Source organism: Bos javanicus, chromosome Y (genome assembly GCF_032452875.1).
Source record: "Bos javanicus breed banteng chromosome Y, ARS-OSU_banteng_1.0, whole genome shotgun sequence".
NCBI classification, from domain to species: Eukaryota; Metazoa; Chordata; class Mammalia; order Artiodactyla; family Bovidae; genus Bos; species Bos javanicus.
This window is the reverse complement of record NC_083898.1, coordinates 2,030,598-2,045,682: the sequence shown is the minus strand read 5'-3', so window position 1 is coordinate 2,045,682 and position 15,085 is coordinate 2,030,598. Positions and strand designations below refer to the sequence as shown.

The 15,085-nt window shown below is 49.6% G+C and overlaps 1 protein-coding gene across 2 annotated transcripts; it reads left to right on the top strand.

The window, feature by feature from the left end:
* The first annotated feature begins 7,437 nt into the window (after window positions 1–7,437).
* LOC133243871 (testis-specific Y-encoded protein 3-like) lies at window positions 7,438–11,066 on the top strand. Of its 2 annotated transcripts, XM_061410599.1 has the most exons (6): window positions 7,439–8,174; window positions 8,764–8,841; window positions 8,984–9,095; window positions 9,237–9,382; window positions 9,502–9,588; window positions 10,847–11,066. In XM_061410599.1, the coding sequence occupies exons 1-6, from the start codon at window positions 7,647–7,649 to the stop codon at window positions 10,868–10,870; spliced, it is 975 nt and encodes a 324-aa protein (XP_061266583.1). In that variant the 5' UTR covers window positions 7,439–7,646; the 3' UTR covers window positions 10,871–11,066. The 2 variants fall into 2 exon arrangements, with proteins under 2 accessions (XP_061266584.1, XP_061266583.1); XM_061410600.1 differs by lacking the exon at window positions 8,764–8,841 and having other exon boundaries at window positions 7,438–8,195.
* The last annotated feature ends 4,019 nt before the right edge of the window (window positions 11,067–15,085 follow it).

Below are 15,085 nucleotides of genomic sequence, written 5' to 3'. Positions count from 1 at the left end.
TGATTTTCCTACATGAAACATGCAGTTCTCTGTATTTAATGAATGAACATCCGGGCACCGATTTTCCTGCCTTGAATATGGGTTTCTCTACGTCGGCATTTGAAACTCCAGGCACGGAGCTTTTCCCCGCGAAATATGAAATTCTGGTATTTCACGTTGAATTGCGCATAAACAAGGTAACACGAAATACGGAATTTTTCATCTTTCTCATTTGAAAATCTGTGTGCTGACTTGCGTTATGAGTTACAGAACACTGTATATGTAACAACTGAAAGAATTGGCCTCGATTTTCCTACACAAAATATGGAATTTTCTATTTCATACATAAAGTGATTTTCACGCTTGAGGTATGAAGTCACTGTCAATGAAAACACGAAGTCAATCCTTGTTCAAGGTGATGAACAGGTAAGTCAAAAACCTTGAGCATGTGACCACACCTGAAAGGGGAACCCTGAATGTTCTGAAACTCTGAGACTGGATAAAACCTGGTCTTTTATGCAAAATGGGGGGACAGAAGTACTAACTAAGAGCCCTAACCCCAAGACCTGGATGTTTCCTCTTTAGCCACACTCACTCTTGAGCAGGGTTGCTTTAAAAAGCCACATGTAAGAACAATCAGTCTGGGGACAGCGGACAGCCGTGGTCAGCCGGCCTGGTGTGAATTCACAAGCGAGCTCTAAGGCAGGTCAAGCGGGGATTCTAGATCCTGGCTGCTACCATTCAAATGCCAATTAGACATTCACGGATTATGTGACCCCGGACAACCTGTTTGACCTGGCCAGATCTCAGTGTGCTCATCTGTAACATGGGTGTGAGGACGTCCATGAAACCCCACTGGTTGAGACCTAGCCTTCCAATGTGGGGGGTACGGTTTTGATTCCCTACTCAGGGAGATAAGATTCCCCAAGCCTTGTAGTCAACGACACCAAAACGTTTTGAAAGAAGGAAAGTACAGCAATATTACAACAAATTCAATAAAGACCTTACAAATTGTACACATTAAACAAAAGTGTTACTGATATGAAGCCCAATGAGACATTAGGCTTTCTCTCAAAAGACATTAGGTGTTCACTCAAAAACCCACTTTCATTCTACAGCTGTGTAGCAACTCCTGTTCTAGGCCCCAGCAGGGAGCAGAAGGGACTCCCCAGAGAGCTGCAATTCTGGTGGTGATTTTCACTCCCCGGGTCCTCCAGACATGAACCTGCACATCACTCCAGAGCACCCTCATCTGACAGCAAGCTTTACTTGCCCGGATTAGACAGTGAGCATGAAAGCACTCGGCAAATTAAGAGAGAAGTAGAGAGGAGGGCTGGGGTGGTGGACGGGACGCTTTGGGAATCTGGGATTACCAGGTGCAAACTCTTATACGTAAAATAAACAACAAGGTCCTCCTGTGTAGCACAGGGAACGACAATCAATATCCTGTGGTAAGCCATAATGGAAAGGAATATGAAAAAGTATGCGTGTATATAACTGAATCATTGTCTTGTACCGTCGAAATTAATACACCCTTCTACATCACCTATACTTCAATAAAATAAATTTTAAAAGACAGAAGACAGAACCTAAATGGAGAGTGTGCCCACAAGTGAACACAGAGCAGGCAAGCCTGGCCACCACATCCCTAACAAGGACCAGGCCAAGAGAACAGGCGAGTTGGGGAGGGATTCCACCACTTCCTGGTCCCCTTTAATTCCTGGAAAGACCCAAAGCTGGGCTTCCCCAATCCAACCACGGGCACTCACTCTGCTAGCGTACTCGGCGGTGCCTGCAGCGACATCAGCTGAAGCGGTGGCGATGGGCAGGCTGACCGAAGATGCAAGGGTGCTCGTGGGTCCTGAGCTGGGGACCAGGGGCGACGAATCCGTGTTGGTCACCAGGGTGATGGTGGAGGTTGATGGCTTCTGTGTGATCTCGTTCTGCTGGACACCTGAAAAAGCAAATGTGCTTGGTCTCCCCACCGCCTGGGGAAGGCTGTCCCAGCTCCAAGCGGCGGTGGGAGCAGGGCCCAATCCACACTCTTCGAGTTTCTCTGCTTTCAAGGGAAAACGACTCTCACCTTAGCCAAATTTGAGCAAGGCTCCACGGAGCCCTTTCTCAGTAAGGCCTGCACCTGGGTCTTTAAGTTTCCAACAGCTCAAGGCTGCATGCCTTGGATGACCCCCACCCCTTTAAAGTCCCCACCTACGAAAACTCAAGGCTGCCAGTAGAAGTGACTATGTGCTCCACTCAACACTTAAGGATAGGGCCCGTTGCCCAGTCTCTACGGGAGGGCAGAAAGCCTGCCTTTAAGAGGTAACAGGGTTAGCAAACCCAGATATTCCGCATGGACCAACACCCCCTGCGCACGTTCTGTCAAACTGTCATTTTCTGACTCTATAGACTTCCCATGATTCCCCTTGCCTATTCCCAAATTCTCCCTTTAAAACCCCAGTTCCTTGTGTACACATTGGTGTTGGTGTCAGTTCATGCTGGACATTTGGCCCTCCTGCAATAGTAAATAGAGGACTAAAATCTATCCAAAGCAATCGATAGGGTCAGTGTAGTCCCTATAAAGCTACGAGCAGTATTTGTCAGAGCACTAGGACCAGTCATTTCACAATTGGTATGGAAATCCAAAACACCTGGAAGAGCCAAAGCAATCTTGACAAAGAAGAATGGAACTGCAGGAATCAGCCTGCCTAACTTCAAGCTATACTACAAAGCCACAGTCATCAATGCAGTATGGTACTGGCACAAAGACAGAAACATAAGTCAATGGAACAAAAGAGAAAGCCCAGAGATACATATCCACACCTACGGACACCTTATCTTTGACAAAGCAGACGAGGATGTACAATGCAGAAAAGACAATCTCTTCAGCAAGGGGCGCTGGGAAAACTGGGCAACCACGCATAAAAGAATGAAACTACAACACTTGCTAACACCGCACACAAAATATAAACTCAAAATGGATCGAAGATCTAAACATGAGACCGCAAACGATTACACTGCTGGAGGAAAATATAGGCAAAACACTCTCTGGTGTAAAGCACAGTAGGATCCTCTCTGGCGAACCTCCCAGAATAATGGGAATAAAAGCAAAACTAAAACAAATGGGACCTACTTAAATTGAAAAGCTTATGCTCAACGAAGGAAACTACAAGCAAAGTGGAAAGACAGCATTCAGAATGGGGGCAAATAATAGCAAATGAAGCAACTCGTACAGAATTAATCTAAAAAATATACAAGCAACTCCTGCACTCAATTCCAGAAAAGTAGGCGACCCAGGCCAAAAAAATAATCATCATCATCATGGGCCAAAGAACTAAACAGACATTTCTCCAAAAGAAATACAGATGGCTATCAAACACAGGAAAAGATGCGCAACATCCCTTACTATCAGAGAAACGCAAATCGAAACCACAACGAGGTACCATCTCAGGCCGGTCAGAATAGCTGCTGTCCAAAATCTACAGACAATGAATGTTTGAGAGGGGGCAGAGAAAAAGAAACCCTCTCACACTGTCTGTGTGAATTTCAAACTAGCACAGCCACTATGGGAACAACGTACAGACTGCTCAAAAACCTGGAATTAGAACTGCCATACAACCCAGCAATCCCTCTGCTGGGCATACACACCGAAGAAACCAGAATTAAAAGACTCTCGTGCCCCAGTGTTCGTCGCGGCTCTCTTTACAACAGATAGGACGTGGAAGCAGCCTAGATGTCCATGGGCAGACGAACTGGAGACGAAAGCCGGGGTAGATATAGACAGTAGAATATTACTCAGCTCTTAAAAAGAATGCATTTGAATCAGTTTTAATGAGCTGGACGCAAGTGGAGCCTCTTATGCAGAGAAAAGTCAGTCAGAAGGAAAAACCCACGCATATATATGGAATTGAGACAGATGGAATTAACAGTGACCCTATATGCGAGACAGCAAAAGAGACACAGATGTAAAGAACAGATTTCGGGACTCTGTAGGAGAAGGCAAGGGTGCGATGGTTTGAGAGAATAGCATTGAAACATGTATACTATCACATACGAAATACATCGCCAGGCCAGGTTCGATGCACGAGACAGGGAGCTCAGGGCTGGTGCACTGGGATGACCCTCAGGGATGGGATGGGGAGTGAGAATCAGGATGGGGAACGCATGTACACGGCTGATTCGTGTGAACGTATGGCAAAAACCACCACAATAATATCAAGTAACTCACCTCCAATTAAACTAAACTTTTTAAAAAACGTACAGGATAACAAAGAGCGAGCAGAAAATACTTTAAACGAGTGAGAATAAAAACACAGCGTATCAGAATTCGTGAGATGCAGATCTAGACGTGCTTATAATTTTAAATGCTTGTATTAGAAAAGAATAAAAGCCTAAGCCAGTGGAAAGAGAAATGGCAAACTCCGTCAAGGCTTTCAGCAAAGGCCACACACAGGAAACGTGAGGGAGGGGTGTGATAAGCCGGTGCAAACTTCTTGCGGTCACATCTTGTGTTCTTGAGGTGAGCTGGTGGCCAGCTAACTGTGTCCTGCAATCCTCAAGGGAAACAAGTATGATTCCCTATCCCCTGAAAGGAGATTCCCCAGATTGACTTTCACCCTCCAAGGTCCAGGTTGCGAGAAGGGGGTCCCCGTATAGCCTGGTAGTCCCAGCTGGAAGAGGCAGGTCTCAGTTCTCTGTGCCCTCCTCTTACCAAGGCCCCCACACACTGCCCGGCCACCTGCCATGAGGGAGCCAGGTACCCAGCACGCAGCTGACCCTCAGCCTCCTCCGTCTACCCAAATGGGGAGCTCGGTCCTGTAGACTGTGACCCATGGACATTGCCACAACCATTCGGACATGGAGGTGGGCATGGGACACGGTGGCCGTTGCTTTGAAACCTGGGCCAGGCCGCTGAGTGGCTCCAGCAAGGGCTCCGGGACTCTGCAAGACACAGCCTGTCCTCACGCTTGTCCAAGCGCCACAGTTCATTACCCAGCCCAAGGCCCAAGGGCCTGGAAGGCCCTGTGGGAAGGCTTTGATATCTCTCTCAGTGCATTCAGCTGAGAGGCTTTCTGTTGGTGGTGTTGGGTTTGCGAACTTCCCTAATGGTCTTGGGCTGAGGCCTGCAGCTCCGTTTTCCATCCTGCCTCTTTTACAGTGTCTTCCTGGATGAGCTGAGTCAACCTGTGACTAAAAGATGGTAACGTGGACCATCGGGGGCCATTTCCACTGGCCCGATGACCACATCCTACTCTCTTTCTAAAACGCAGGGCTTTCAACGTGACAATGTCGTGTGATGTAAAAGCCTTCATCTTCCTCGAACTCAAGTATTTAACTCAGCATACTCTCCTCAAGAACATGTATTGCAAACGGGGCTACCATTTATTTTTTCACTGCCGGAATTATACTTGACATGTGATGTACTTCCAACCATTATTTTGGGGCCATAGTCACGTTACAGTGTTTCTTTGGTTTCTGCTGTGCGTGAATCAAGTTTTAGCTGTACGTGTATCCCGTCAATTTTGGATTTCCTTCCCATTTAGGCCACCACAGAGCAGTCGAGTCCCTTTCTTCTTTCACTTTTCTCAAAACATAGTACTTTTTTCTTTTTATTAAATTTAACTGGGGGTTAATTATGATACAATATTGTAATGGCTTCTGCCATGCATCAACATTAATAAGCCATAAGTACACAGGGGTCCCAGCCATCCTGGAGCCGCTCCCACATCCCTGCCTACGCTATTCTTCGGGATTGCTCCAGAGCACTTGCTCTGCATTCCCTGATTCATGCAGATGAAAACCAGAAAGATGAATTTTCTGCATAAAATATGCAATTGTCCTTCTTTCACATGTGAGAACATGGGTGCAGAGGTTTCTACCTGAAATAGGAAATCGGTATTTCATGTATGAAAATCGACTTGCATCATTTTCTTCATCATATGTGGAACTTTGTGTCTCCCAGACGTATATCTGTGCACACGTTTTCCTACATGAGTGGGGAATTCTATATATTTTAGAGATGAAAAGTTGAGCCTACAATTGCCTTCTTGAATCCTGAAATTGTATACATTTCGGATATGAAGATCTCAATGAAATTTTACTGACATGAAGTGTGAAATTAAGGTCTGGCAAACCAATATGGAATTGGAATTATCTCTATTTCATAAATGAAATTCTGGGCACCACTGTTTCTTCGTGAAATACTTAACTCCTTGTATTTCTCATGTATAAATCAAGGACTGTCCACCATGAAATAAGGAGTTCTCTATACTTCCTGTATCCAAATCTAGGCATGATTCTCCCTCATGGAAGATGGACTTCTCTATATTTCACATCTGAAGATCAGAATGAACATTTTCCCGTTAGAAATAAAGACATCTATGCATTTCATGCGATCCACTGGTTCTTCAGTCTCTGAAACACCTGTTGGCATTTGTGGCTCTGTGTGTTGCACGCATGGGTGTACTTGTGTCACGTGTTTGTGTGTGTTTGTGGGGGGTGGGGTGTGGTGGGTCTGTGCGTGTGTCAGGACTAAGGGAGGTAGGTGCTCAGTGTGAAACAGCAGACATCCTAGGAGAAAGAGCGTGAGCAGTGGAAACTGTCCAGGCACTTAACCTGAGTGTGCCCACCTGAGCTAGGCGGCCCGGACGTAGGAGTAACTAATGGTCAGGAGGAGCACTTTGGTCCACTTGAAACACTTGCAGGAACAGCTCTGTGCCTCTGGCAAGTGCATCTGCAGGCGCACATCCTTAGCTACGTGGGCGCCTGCTCTAAGCCACGGGCCGGGGGAAAGGCCGAGGGCTGACAGACCGTAGGCCAGGGGCTCCAGGCTGGTTGGGCTTGGGGCTGCATCGTGGGGCTTGGACAGCTAGCCGAGGAAAGTGCTCTACCTCTTCCTCAGAGGAGGGCTGCATTCCTGACAACTGCTCAAGCCTAAGGCACAAGTTTAGCCGTGACTCTGCAGCAGGTGCACATGGGTGAGGTCGGCGTAAGCCCGCCCCCACCCGGGCCCCCGTCCCGCTTCCCCATCCCCCTCCACCGCGCACTCCTCCCCCAAACCCCCCTACCCTGCCCGCCTCCCTCCTACTCCCCCCACCCCCACCCCGTGGCTTGCGGTTTGGATCGGAGGAGAGCAACTCTGTCCCTGAGGTACCCAGGAACCCTGTCTTCCTGAGTGGGTCCCTGAGCACACGGGCGCGCTGCCCCAGGGGCAACTTCAAGCTTGAGGACTGTTGCAGCTTCAGGTGGTCCTGGCTCTCCCAGTCGCTGCTCGGGCGCGGCTGCACTGCTAGGCAGGCAAAAGGCTTGCCAGGACACGCCCACTTTGCGCTGGGCCGACATTGGCCGCCTGTCACAGGCTGGCAGAGGGCCCAGGATTCCAAGGGGCGTGTCCCAGGAGCGAACCGCTTTAGACTCCATTTGATTGGTTCTGGGATGAGGTCAGGAGGTCAGGGTGGAGAGTTCAGCCCCTTCCCGTCGCCATAGTAGGCGGGCCTGGTGGCACAGGGTTCTGCGCATGCGTCTCTCCCTTTCGCCGTTCCCTGGCTCTTGCCCAGTAACCCGTCGGTAATAGGACCACGTAGACTGCGGCCGGCGGGCGGCCCGTGAGGGCCGTCTGCCGTGCTCTAGCGTCCAGCTTGTTTGCAGCTCCGGGCTTCGGCGAGAATACCATGGAGAGTGAGACGGGGCCAGAGGAAGGCGGCAGCACTCCGGGATCCTGGATCTTAGTTGTGAGCCCGGGTCTTCATGAGGGAGGGGCCCTGGGGCCTTCCAGTCCGGTGGGGGCGGCAGAGGCGATGCAGGCCGCAGGTGGTGCGCCAGGCGAGGAGGCCGCCCTCTTCTGGGTGGAGGCAGTGGAGGAAGGTGCGGCTGTGGAGGAGGGAGAGGTGGCGGGACTCGGGCAGGAGTTCCAGCTGCTGGTGTTGGACGTCATGGAGGAGGTGGAGGTGGTGGCATACGAGGAGCAGGAGCAGGTGTCCTCGGAGGAGCATGTCCACGACCATCCAAGGCCCGGAGCCCTGAGTGACCGGCCTGCACTGGAGGCGCTGGCGGCCCTGCAGCTGGAGCTGGAGCCCGTGAATCAGAAAGCCCAAAGGGCGCATGCTCGCCTGAAACATAAGACCAGTCAGCGGCGGAAGGTGCATCTAGAACACAGAAGCGCCATCATCCAGGGCATCCGTGGCTTCTGGGTCGAAGTTGTATCCCTTGGTGTGGTGCTTGTGAGTTTTGTGTTTGTTTGTTTGTTTAAGCCGGGCTATGGCAGGAACAGTTTACAGATCTGGCAGTTCTGGTACCGTATTTACTTTTCTGGATGGTGGGTATTGGTTACCGTCCTGCATATCTGTTCCTGATCGTAGGTGTGATGTCCTTGCTGTTCTGGCTAGCCCAAATTGATAGTTAGGCTATACTTTGAGAGGTCCCAATCAGAATTGTCATTAGCACCAGGGTCTCTTCGGAGAGGCTTGTCTGGAATGGGGGAGGGGTGGGGAAGTGTAAGCGGTCCTACGGGTTCTAGCTAGGAGTGCTTGTTTTCCCGAAGTAAGCTAACTTTCAAGGGGCTGAGATGAAGCTTATCCGGTTAGGAAGAGAACCTCCTCGTGGTAGGGCATTCATGGGCACAGCCTTGGACCTTGTGCGGCATTCATATAGCCCGCGTGAACCGAAATGTGACGAGTTAACCAGTAGCAAGTTGAAGTCAAACAGGGAGGGCCATTCTAGTCTTTAGGCTAGCTTTGTTCTTCCAGCACTTTTACCTCTAGCATCTAGAGGCTCCTTGACCTAAAGCAGTTTATGAACCACCCCCAAATGTCAGTTTTGATGAGCAAGCAAGATGCAGACATGCTTCACTTCATGACCAACTTGGAGGTCAGGCAGGGGACACTGATGATTGTGGAGGGGAGGTGACTGGGGAGGGGAGAGGGCATGGTCTATCCCTAACACAGGAAAGGACAGCTCTTCTGTAAAGAGGTTTCACACCCACCCCACCCCGCACACTTTGTCCTGGCAGGTGGAGGAATTCAGGCATCCCACTCGTCACTGCAAGATCACATTGTCCTTTCGGAGGAATAGGTATTTCCAGAATGAAGTGATTGTCAAGGAGTACCTGATGAAGGTCACTGGTGAGAAGCTGCTCCCTGGATCTTGGGTGGGGGCGGGGGTGGGTAGGGGTGGCGGGCGGTGGCCCGGTGGTTGGGGGCAGAAAAGTCTAGGTTGAATCGAAAAGTGATTTAGGTCTTTCTCCCAAACTGCTTTTCCTGCAGGATACCACGCATCTCGTTCCACTCCAGTTCAGTGGCACCAGGGCTTTGAACAGAAGGCATACAGGCGCAGGCACCACGACAGCAGCGTTAACTTCTTCAACTGGTTCTTTGACCACAATTTCACAGGATCTGACTGGATTGCTGAGGTGGGGTCCCACGTGGCCACTGGGCCAGAACGGGTGACTTATGTCGGAGTTGTTGGCCGTGCACGGGAGGGCTCATGGTCTGGCCAGGCCTGTGCTGACCTTGCTCATTTCCCTGGCAGATCATCATAAGGGATCTGTGGCCCAATCCTTTGCAGTACTATGTGAGGAGGAAGGCTGCACCACGAAAGGTACCAGGAGAACGAGAGGTGAGGCACCCAGCGGCCGAGCACTGGCATAAGTGTTGTCCAGAAACTTGGGTCATTTATTCCACTTGTGAAGACACTGAGACTCCGTGGAGTACACAGTGACACCAGGGCATGAGGGAATCAGCAAGGGACAGCAAGGGTAGAGAACTGGGGTGAAGAACAGGTTCTAAGTAGAGAAGCTTGAGGTGGATGAAGTGGCCTGGACAGGCCAAAGCCACTGCAGTTTATATCTGAGGCAGCTGCACATCGCTGAACCGTCATTCCATGGCCAACAAGTCCAGCCTCAGGCTCCTCTTAAATTGGGACCCACCTGCTCTTCCTCATGAAGTCCCATTTCCAAAAAGGCCTGTGAGTCTCCTTTGTGCAAGGCGGTTCCCCCAGTGACCCATCATTTGATTCGATTCTGATCACCACGCTCGTTTTGGTTTTTAATTTGCGTTTGCATCTTTTTCCTGCCACCCTCATTCTCAGCATACTGACCGCTCTGCAGGATTATGGAGAATCCTCTTTTATTTATTTTAACTGGAGGATCATGACTTTACAATACCGTGACAGGTTTTGCTGTACATGGGCCAACATGAATCACCGATAGGGATACACGTGTCCCCCCAAATGCCGAACCCGCCACCCACCGACCTCCCCTGCCTGGCTGTCTGGGTTGCCCCACAACATGACTTTGGTTGCCTTGCTGCACGCGTCAAATTCGCACTGGTCATCTGTTGTGCATAAGCTAATGTAAACGTTTTGGGGCTACTCTCTCACATTGACCCACCGTCACCACCTCCCACTGAGGCCAAAGTCTGTTCTTTATATGTCTGTTACTTCTTTGCTGCCCTGCATGTTGGATGTTCAGCACCACGTACAAGGTCCTCAACTCCATATATTTGTGTGAACGGACAGGGTTTGTCTTTCTCTTTCTGACTTACTTCACGCGGTATAGTAGGCTCCACGTTCATTCCATCTCATTAGAACTGACATGGACGCGTTCCATGTTAGTGCTGTGTAAGACGCCGCTGTGTATGTGTACTCCAACTTCCTTATCCCTTCATCTGCTGATGGACACGTAGGCTGCTTCCACGTCCTAGCTATTGTAAATAGTTCTACGCTGAAGACTGGGATACCTGTTTTTTACTCTGTGCTTCTAGGGCATGTAAACGTTCACAGACACACCCCTGGGAACTGACTTGAAAGAATCAAGCTGTCTTTAGAGTTTCCGGGGAGGGTAAGTGTACATATCTCTGTCTCTCTGTTTTGAAAGGAACCCGATCCCCCCAGCTTTTGAGACACTTAACGATGGCGTGCCCCCCTTCACCTAAAACAGAAAACCGAAGAAGCTGCTTCACGTGAAGACCAATGGCCAGCATAGTTCTCTTGGACGGGAAAGTAGTGAAGAGTGGTCTGGTGCTGAAGTGGATCGACAGTGAGACACCAGTAACCCTGAATTCATTGCAAAGGAAAAATAAAAAGCATCAGCTGCATGTGTGCGTGTATTGTTTGGGCAGGTCCTCAGGACAAACACTTCAGCTGCATGTACGAGTGTCAGTTCACCGCGTGGGAATTACCAGTCTGTGGAGATTCATAGAGGGGGCTAAGTCGTATGTTGGGGTTGTGTCAGGGGGTGACGTTCTTCCTGTGGGGTGGGGGTCGGGGAGGACGGAGAAGGAAGATGAGGGGCCTATTGACTGTGGGTCTGGCAATTTTACAAGGGAAATGTGGCTGTTCGTGGAAAGGGTCTGGTGAACAAGGGCCAGAGATTGAGACAGTGGAATGCAATTCTGTTGGAAGGTGGTGGCCCAGGTATCTTCTCTGTTGCCTATCATCATACACTTTAATAAGGGTACAGAACAAAGGAAAAGCCTTATCATTGAACTCGCTATGAACCTCGAAGGCCACATGTGTATGAGTGTGTATATGAGTGCACGGTCAGCTTTGCTGAGAGTCTGCTTCCCAGAGCTAGGGTTCCAGGTAACATCTTAGGGCATTGTGTATAAGGTATATGGAGGGGGCTGTGGCCTAGGGAGAAAGTGAGGGGTGGGAAGGCAGTGAGGATACTAGTTTCTGGCAAAGGTGACCAGGGGAAAAGAGAAATTGCAAGGAATCAGATAAAGGAAAACAGATCCCATCGTAGATGTTAGAGCTCATGTGAACTCTGTTATTTTTTCCAAGAACTCAGCTTCGGTATAGCGTGTCCAGGGGCAGAAGTGAGGGGAAAGAGGCTGTTAGGGTGAGCCTATGCAGCCATGTGGTCTGTGTCCCATGCTGCTGCTGCTGCTGCTGCTGCTGCTGCAGCTCAGGGGTCAATATCCCTTTTTCCAGGAAGGCTTAAGGTCTTTGCCCAAGGCCCTCTGTCAGGCCAAGCTGTAGAAAAAGCATTTTTTCTCACCAGCCCTCTGGTGACAGTTTCTCTTCCTTGTGGAATGGCTCAGCACAGAATGTTTTCAACCACAAAGGAGCTGTCCTTCATCTAGGGCTTTGCCACTACTGTGTGGGCCAAGGGCCAGTGGGAACAGCTGGAGCATATGGAGCTCACTGAGGGACTGGTCGGCACTTAGGGTGGTCCTTCTGAAGTAGATGACTGCTTTCTGGAATCGCGTCCACCTCTGGATTGAGCAAAAGACAGACTGGCACGAATGGAGCAGGCAGAGTTCAACGTCTGTCCCCCCACTGTTGTCCTCTCATCCCAGATAGAAGGGCTCCACCGTGGGCATGCCTGAGGGTGATGTCGCACATGAAGTTCTGTCTCGCATGAAGTTCTCACTCTACAACTTTTCTCCCTGAAGCAGCATCTCTTTTGAGGGCAAAGGGTAAAGTTCACAGGTTTTATGGATGTCCTCTTCACGGTGCCCTGCATGAGATCTCCTGCCCAGGGCCAGCTTTTGCATTTGGCCATGTACACCCCAGCTTTGCCCCTTCTCCAGAGACGCATCTACAGCGCTAGAAGGCAAGGCTTGGCCGTCTCTGGGTGCTTTCTGAACAAGCAGCCCAGGAGACACTGGAAACATGTCTTCTTACTTTCTGAATCTGTCAACGTCCAAGAATCCGTGGGGCTCCGGCAGGCTGGTACGTGTCTTTCCCAGTCCTAGTTCAAAACAAAACAAAGCAGAAACTATGGTGTGATAACTCGACAGCGGGTGTGAGATGGCATACTGGGGCATGGTTTTCGGGACCTTAGACTGGGCTCATTCTAGGGACTGCATGGCATTTACCCACATTCAGAAGTTTCCGTAAGGCATTGCAAAGAAGTTAAAGACAAGAAAAGTTTAGGACAGGGTCCCCCAGTGCCTAATATTTCCTGCCAGTGCTTCAGGACCAGGGTTGGCATTAGCTCTGACCTGTCCTCGAGTGGAGTGCAGAGATAGTCTTCGTTGACTGGATGGTCATCCTCTGGAGACTTGCCGTGACTTGTGTCCCAGGCTCTCTAGGGCTTTCATTTGGGCCCTAAAGGCTAGGTGCTCTTAGAGTTGACTGCACACTTGGATGTGTCGTGTAAGGTTTTCTTCCGCCGAATATCGATGCGTGTGAGACTCGCCGGTTTAGTGATGAATTCACGCGCATTCTGGCTCCACCAGCCTGAGCTGCATTTGCTTCCTGTGCCCTGGATGTGTTCATGTTTTCCTCTGTTTAGAATGAAGACTGGGTGTCTCCATTGTGTTTGCCCATGAATGTGAGTTGATGTTTCTTCCTGTGGGTCTGCCTATGCCTCCTGTCCTCTTTCATGTTGCACCCATGCTTGTGCCATTATGCACAGCTCTGCTGCCATATCTGTCTGAGTTCTTGCACGTCCCTATTCAACCTACATGCGTGGTATTGCTCGTATTCACTCCTTCTTTGGTTAAGTTTGCGTATCTTTGTTAGACTGCATGTGAATTGGACCTATTCTTTCCTTCCTGGATCAAATGCTTCCAACATCTTGAATTGTGACTTTTTGAAAGACTTCCATGATATTTGTGCACATCAAGAAATGCTTTATCACAGGAATAGTTAACAGTGACCCACATGTGGAAACAAGAATACCCACACACTTACAGTAATGCCCGACGTGCAGGAATATCACTCATTGCAGGGAGAATATTGATTAGGATCACAGAGGGCAAAGATGTTGCAGGAATGCATATGTCAGGAAATTTTTTTTTTTCTCTGTCAGGAACGGTTTGGGGTTGACTTGTTAAGTGTTCTGTAAACAGCACCGCACGGTTGAAATACACTAACGTTTACCCCTACCCATGTGTCCTTGTGTTGATCATTCAACTGGCATTGCCCATGCAGAATTTCTTCATGATTGTAAGTAAATCATCACCCAGGTGATAGGAATTGGGGCTTGCCTTTCTGTACAGAGAAAGTTGTGAAAGAGTTCTTGTCCTCAGTGACCTTCTATAGCCTAGGGAAAAGGCGGTGCGAGATCAATTTCAAGTTCAAAGTCCCTTGCTATTTCTGTGTCGTTTCTGGAAGGAAAGCCCAGGGAATGGAATCACACCAACCCGACTGGCACGGTGAACCAGTCCAAGGCAACAGGAGTAGAGAACACAGGCACAGGTCACTCCGCTGTCCACAGTGAGGACTTCCAACCCTGCCAACCTCTTTGGATATCAGTCCCACTCATGAGCCATTCCCATTCACCTTCCACGATATACCATAGAAGTAGAAGAGGACACTGACTTGATCAATTAGCGAGTGAAAACATCAACCGGGGCAAAAAAAAAAAAAAAAGAGCGGTGCTTACCAAAGTCCATTATCCTGGATCAGTAAACCAAAGTTCCGCATGTGTGCAAGTTGCTTTTCAGAATTGTTGGTGTGTGAGTGTGTGAGTGTGTGTATGAGTGTGTGTGTGCGTGCACGCGCGTGCAAACACATGTGCGCTGGGCAAAATGTGTGTGTGAACTCTCTGAACTGGCCTGGCTGGGGGATGGAAGAATGCACACTGAAAACATGAAAGAGCTTGTGTAAAGTACGACGATCTTGGGGCGGCAGAAACACTGGAGAAAAGCCCTGGAGAAAAGCCCAGGGATCTCACCCACGGAGCAAGCTGTACATGTAAACAGGCATGTAAGTGTAAACACGGATCCCTGAGGAGAAAGGAGAGGCAGGCCAAAAGCACCTGAGGCAAGTCAGGGAGGATGCTAAGGAGCAGAGCCAGAGTGGGCCAGACTCCCCGGCACAGAAGAGGGGCTACGCACAGCCCTTAGGACACCCGGCCACAAAGGGTTTTCTGTCCTCAGGTGAAGGAGCATTCTTTCCCCGACATGACCAGCCATATGAACACAGCTTGCCCTTTTCTCTAAGGTTTGGGAACTGTAGCAGCACTTAGCGCTGCTACGTGCAGCCTTTGCCAGTTTGAAACATCACTCCTTAAAAGGGTGTCCTAGGTTGATCCTCTCACCTGTCCCAGTCCCACAGGCCTGGGCTGATGGGGTAGGCTGGCGTGTGTTCTCACCTGGGGGCTGGATGAGAACAGAGCTACTTTGAAAGCGCCTCTGTACAATAAATGCGCAGACTTCAA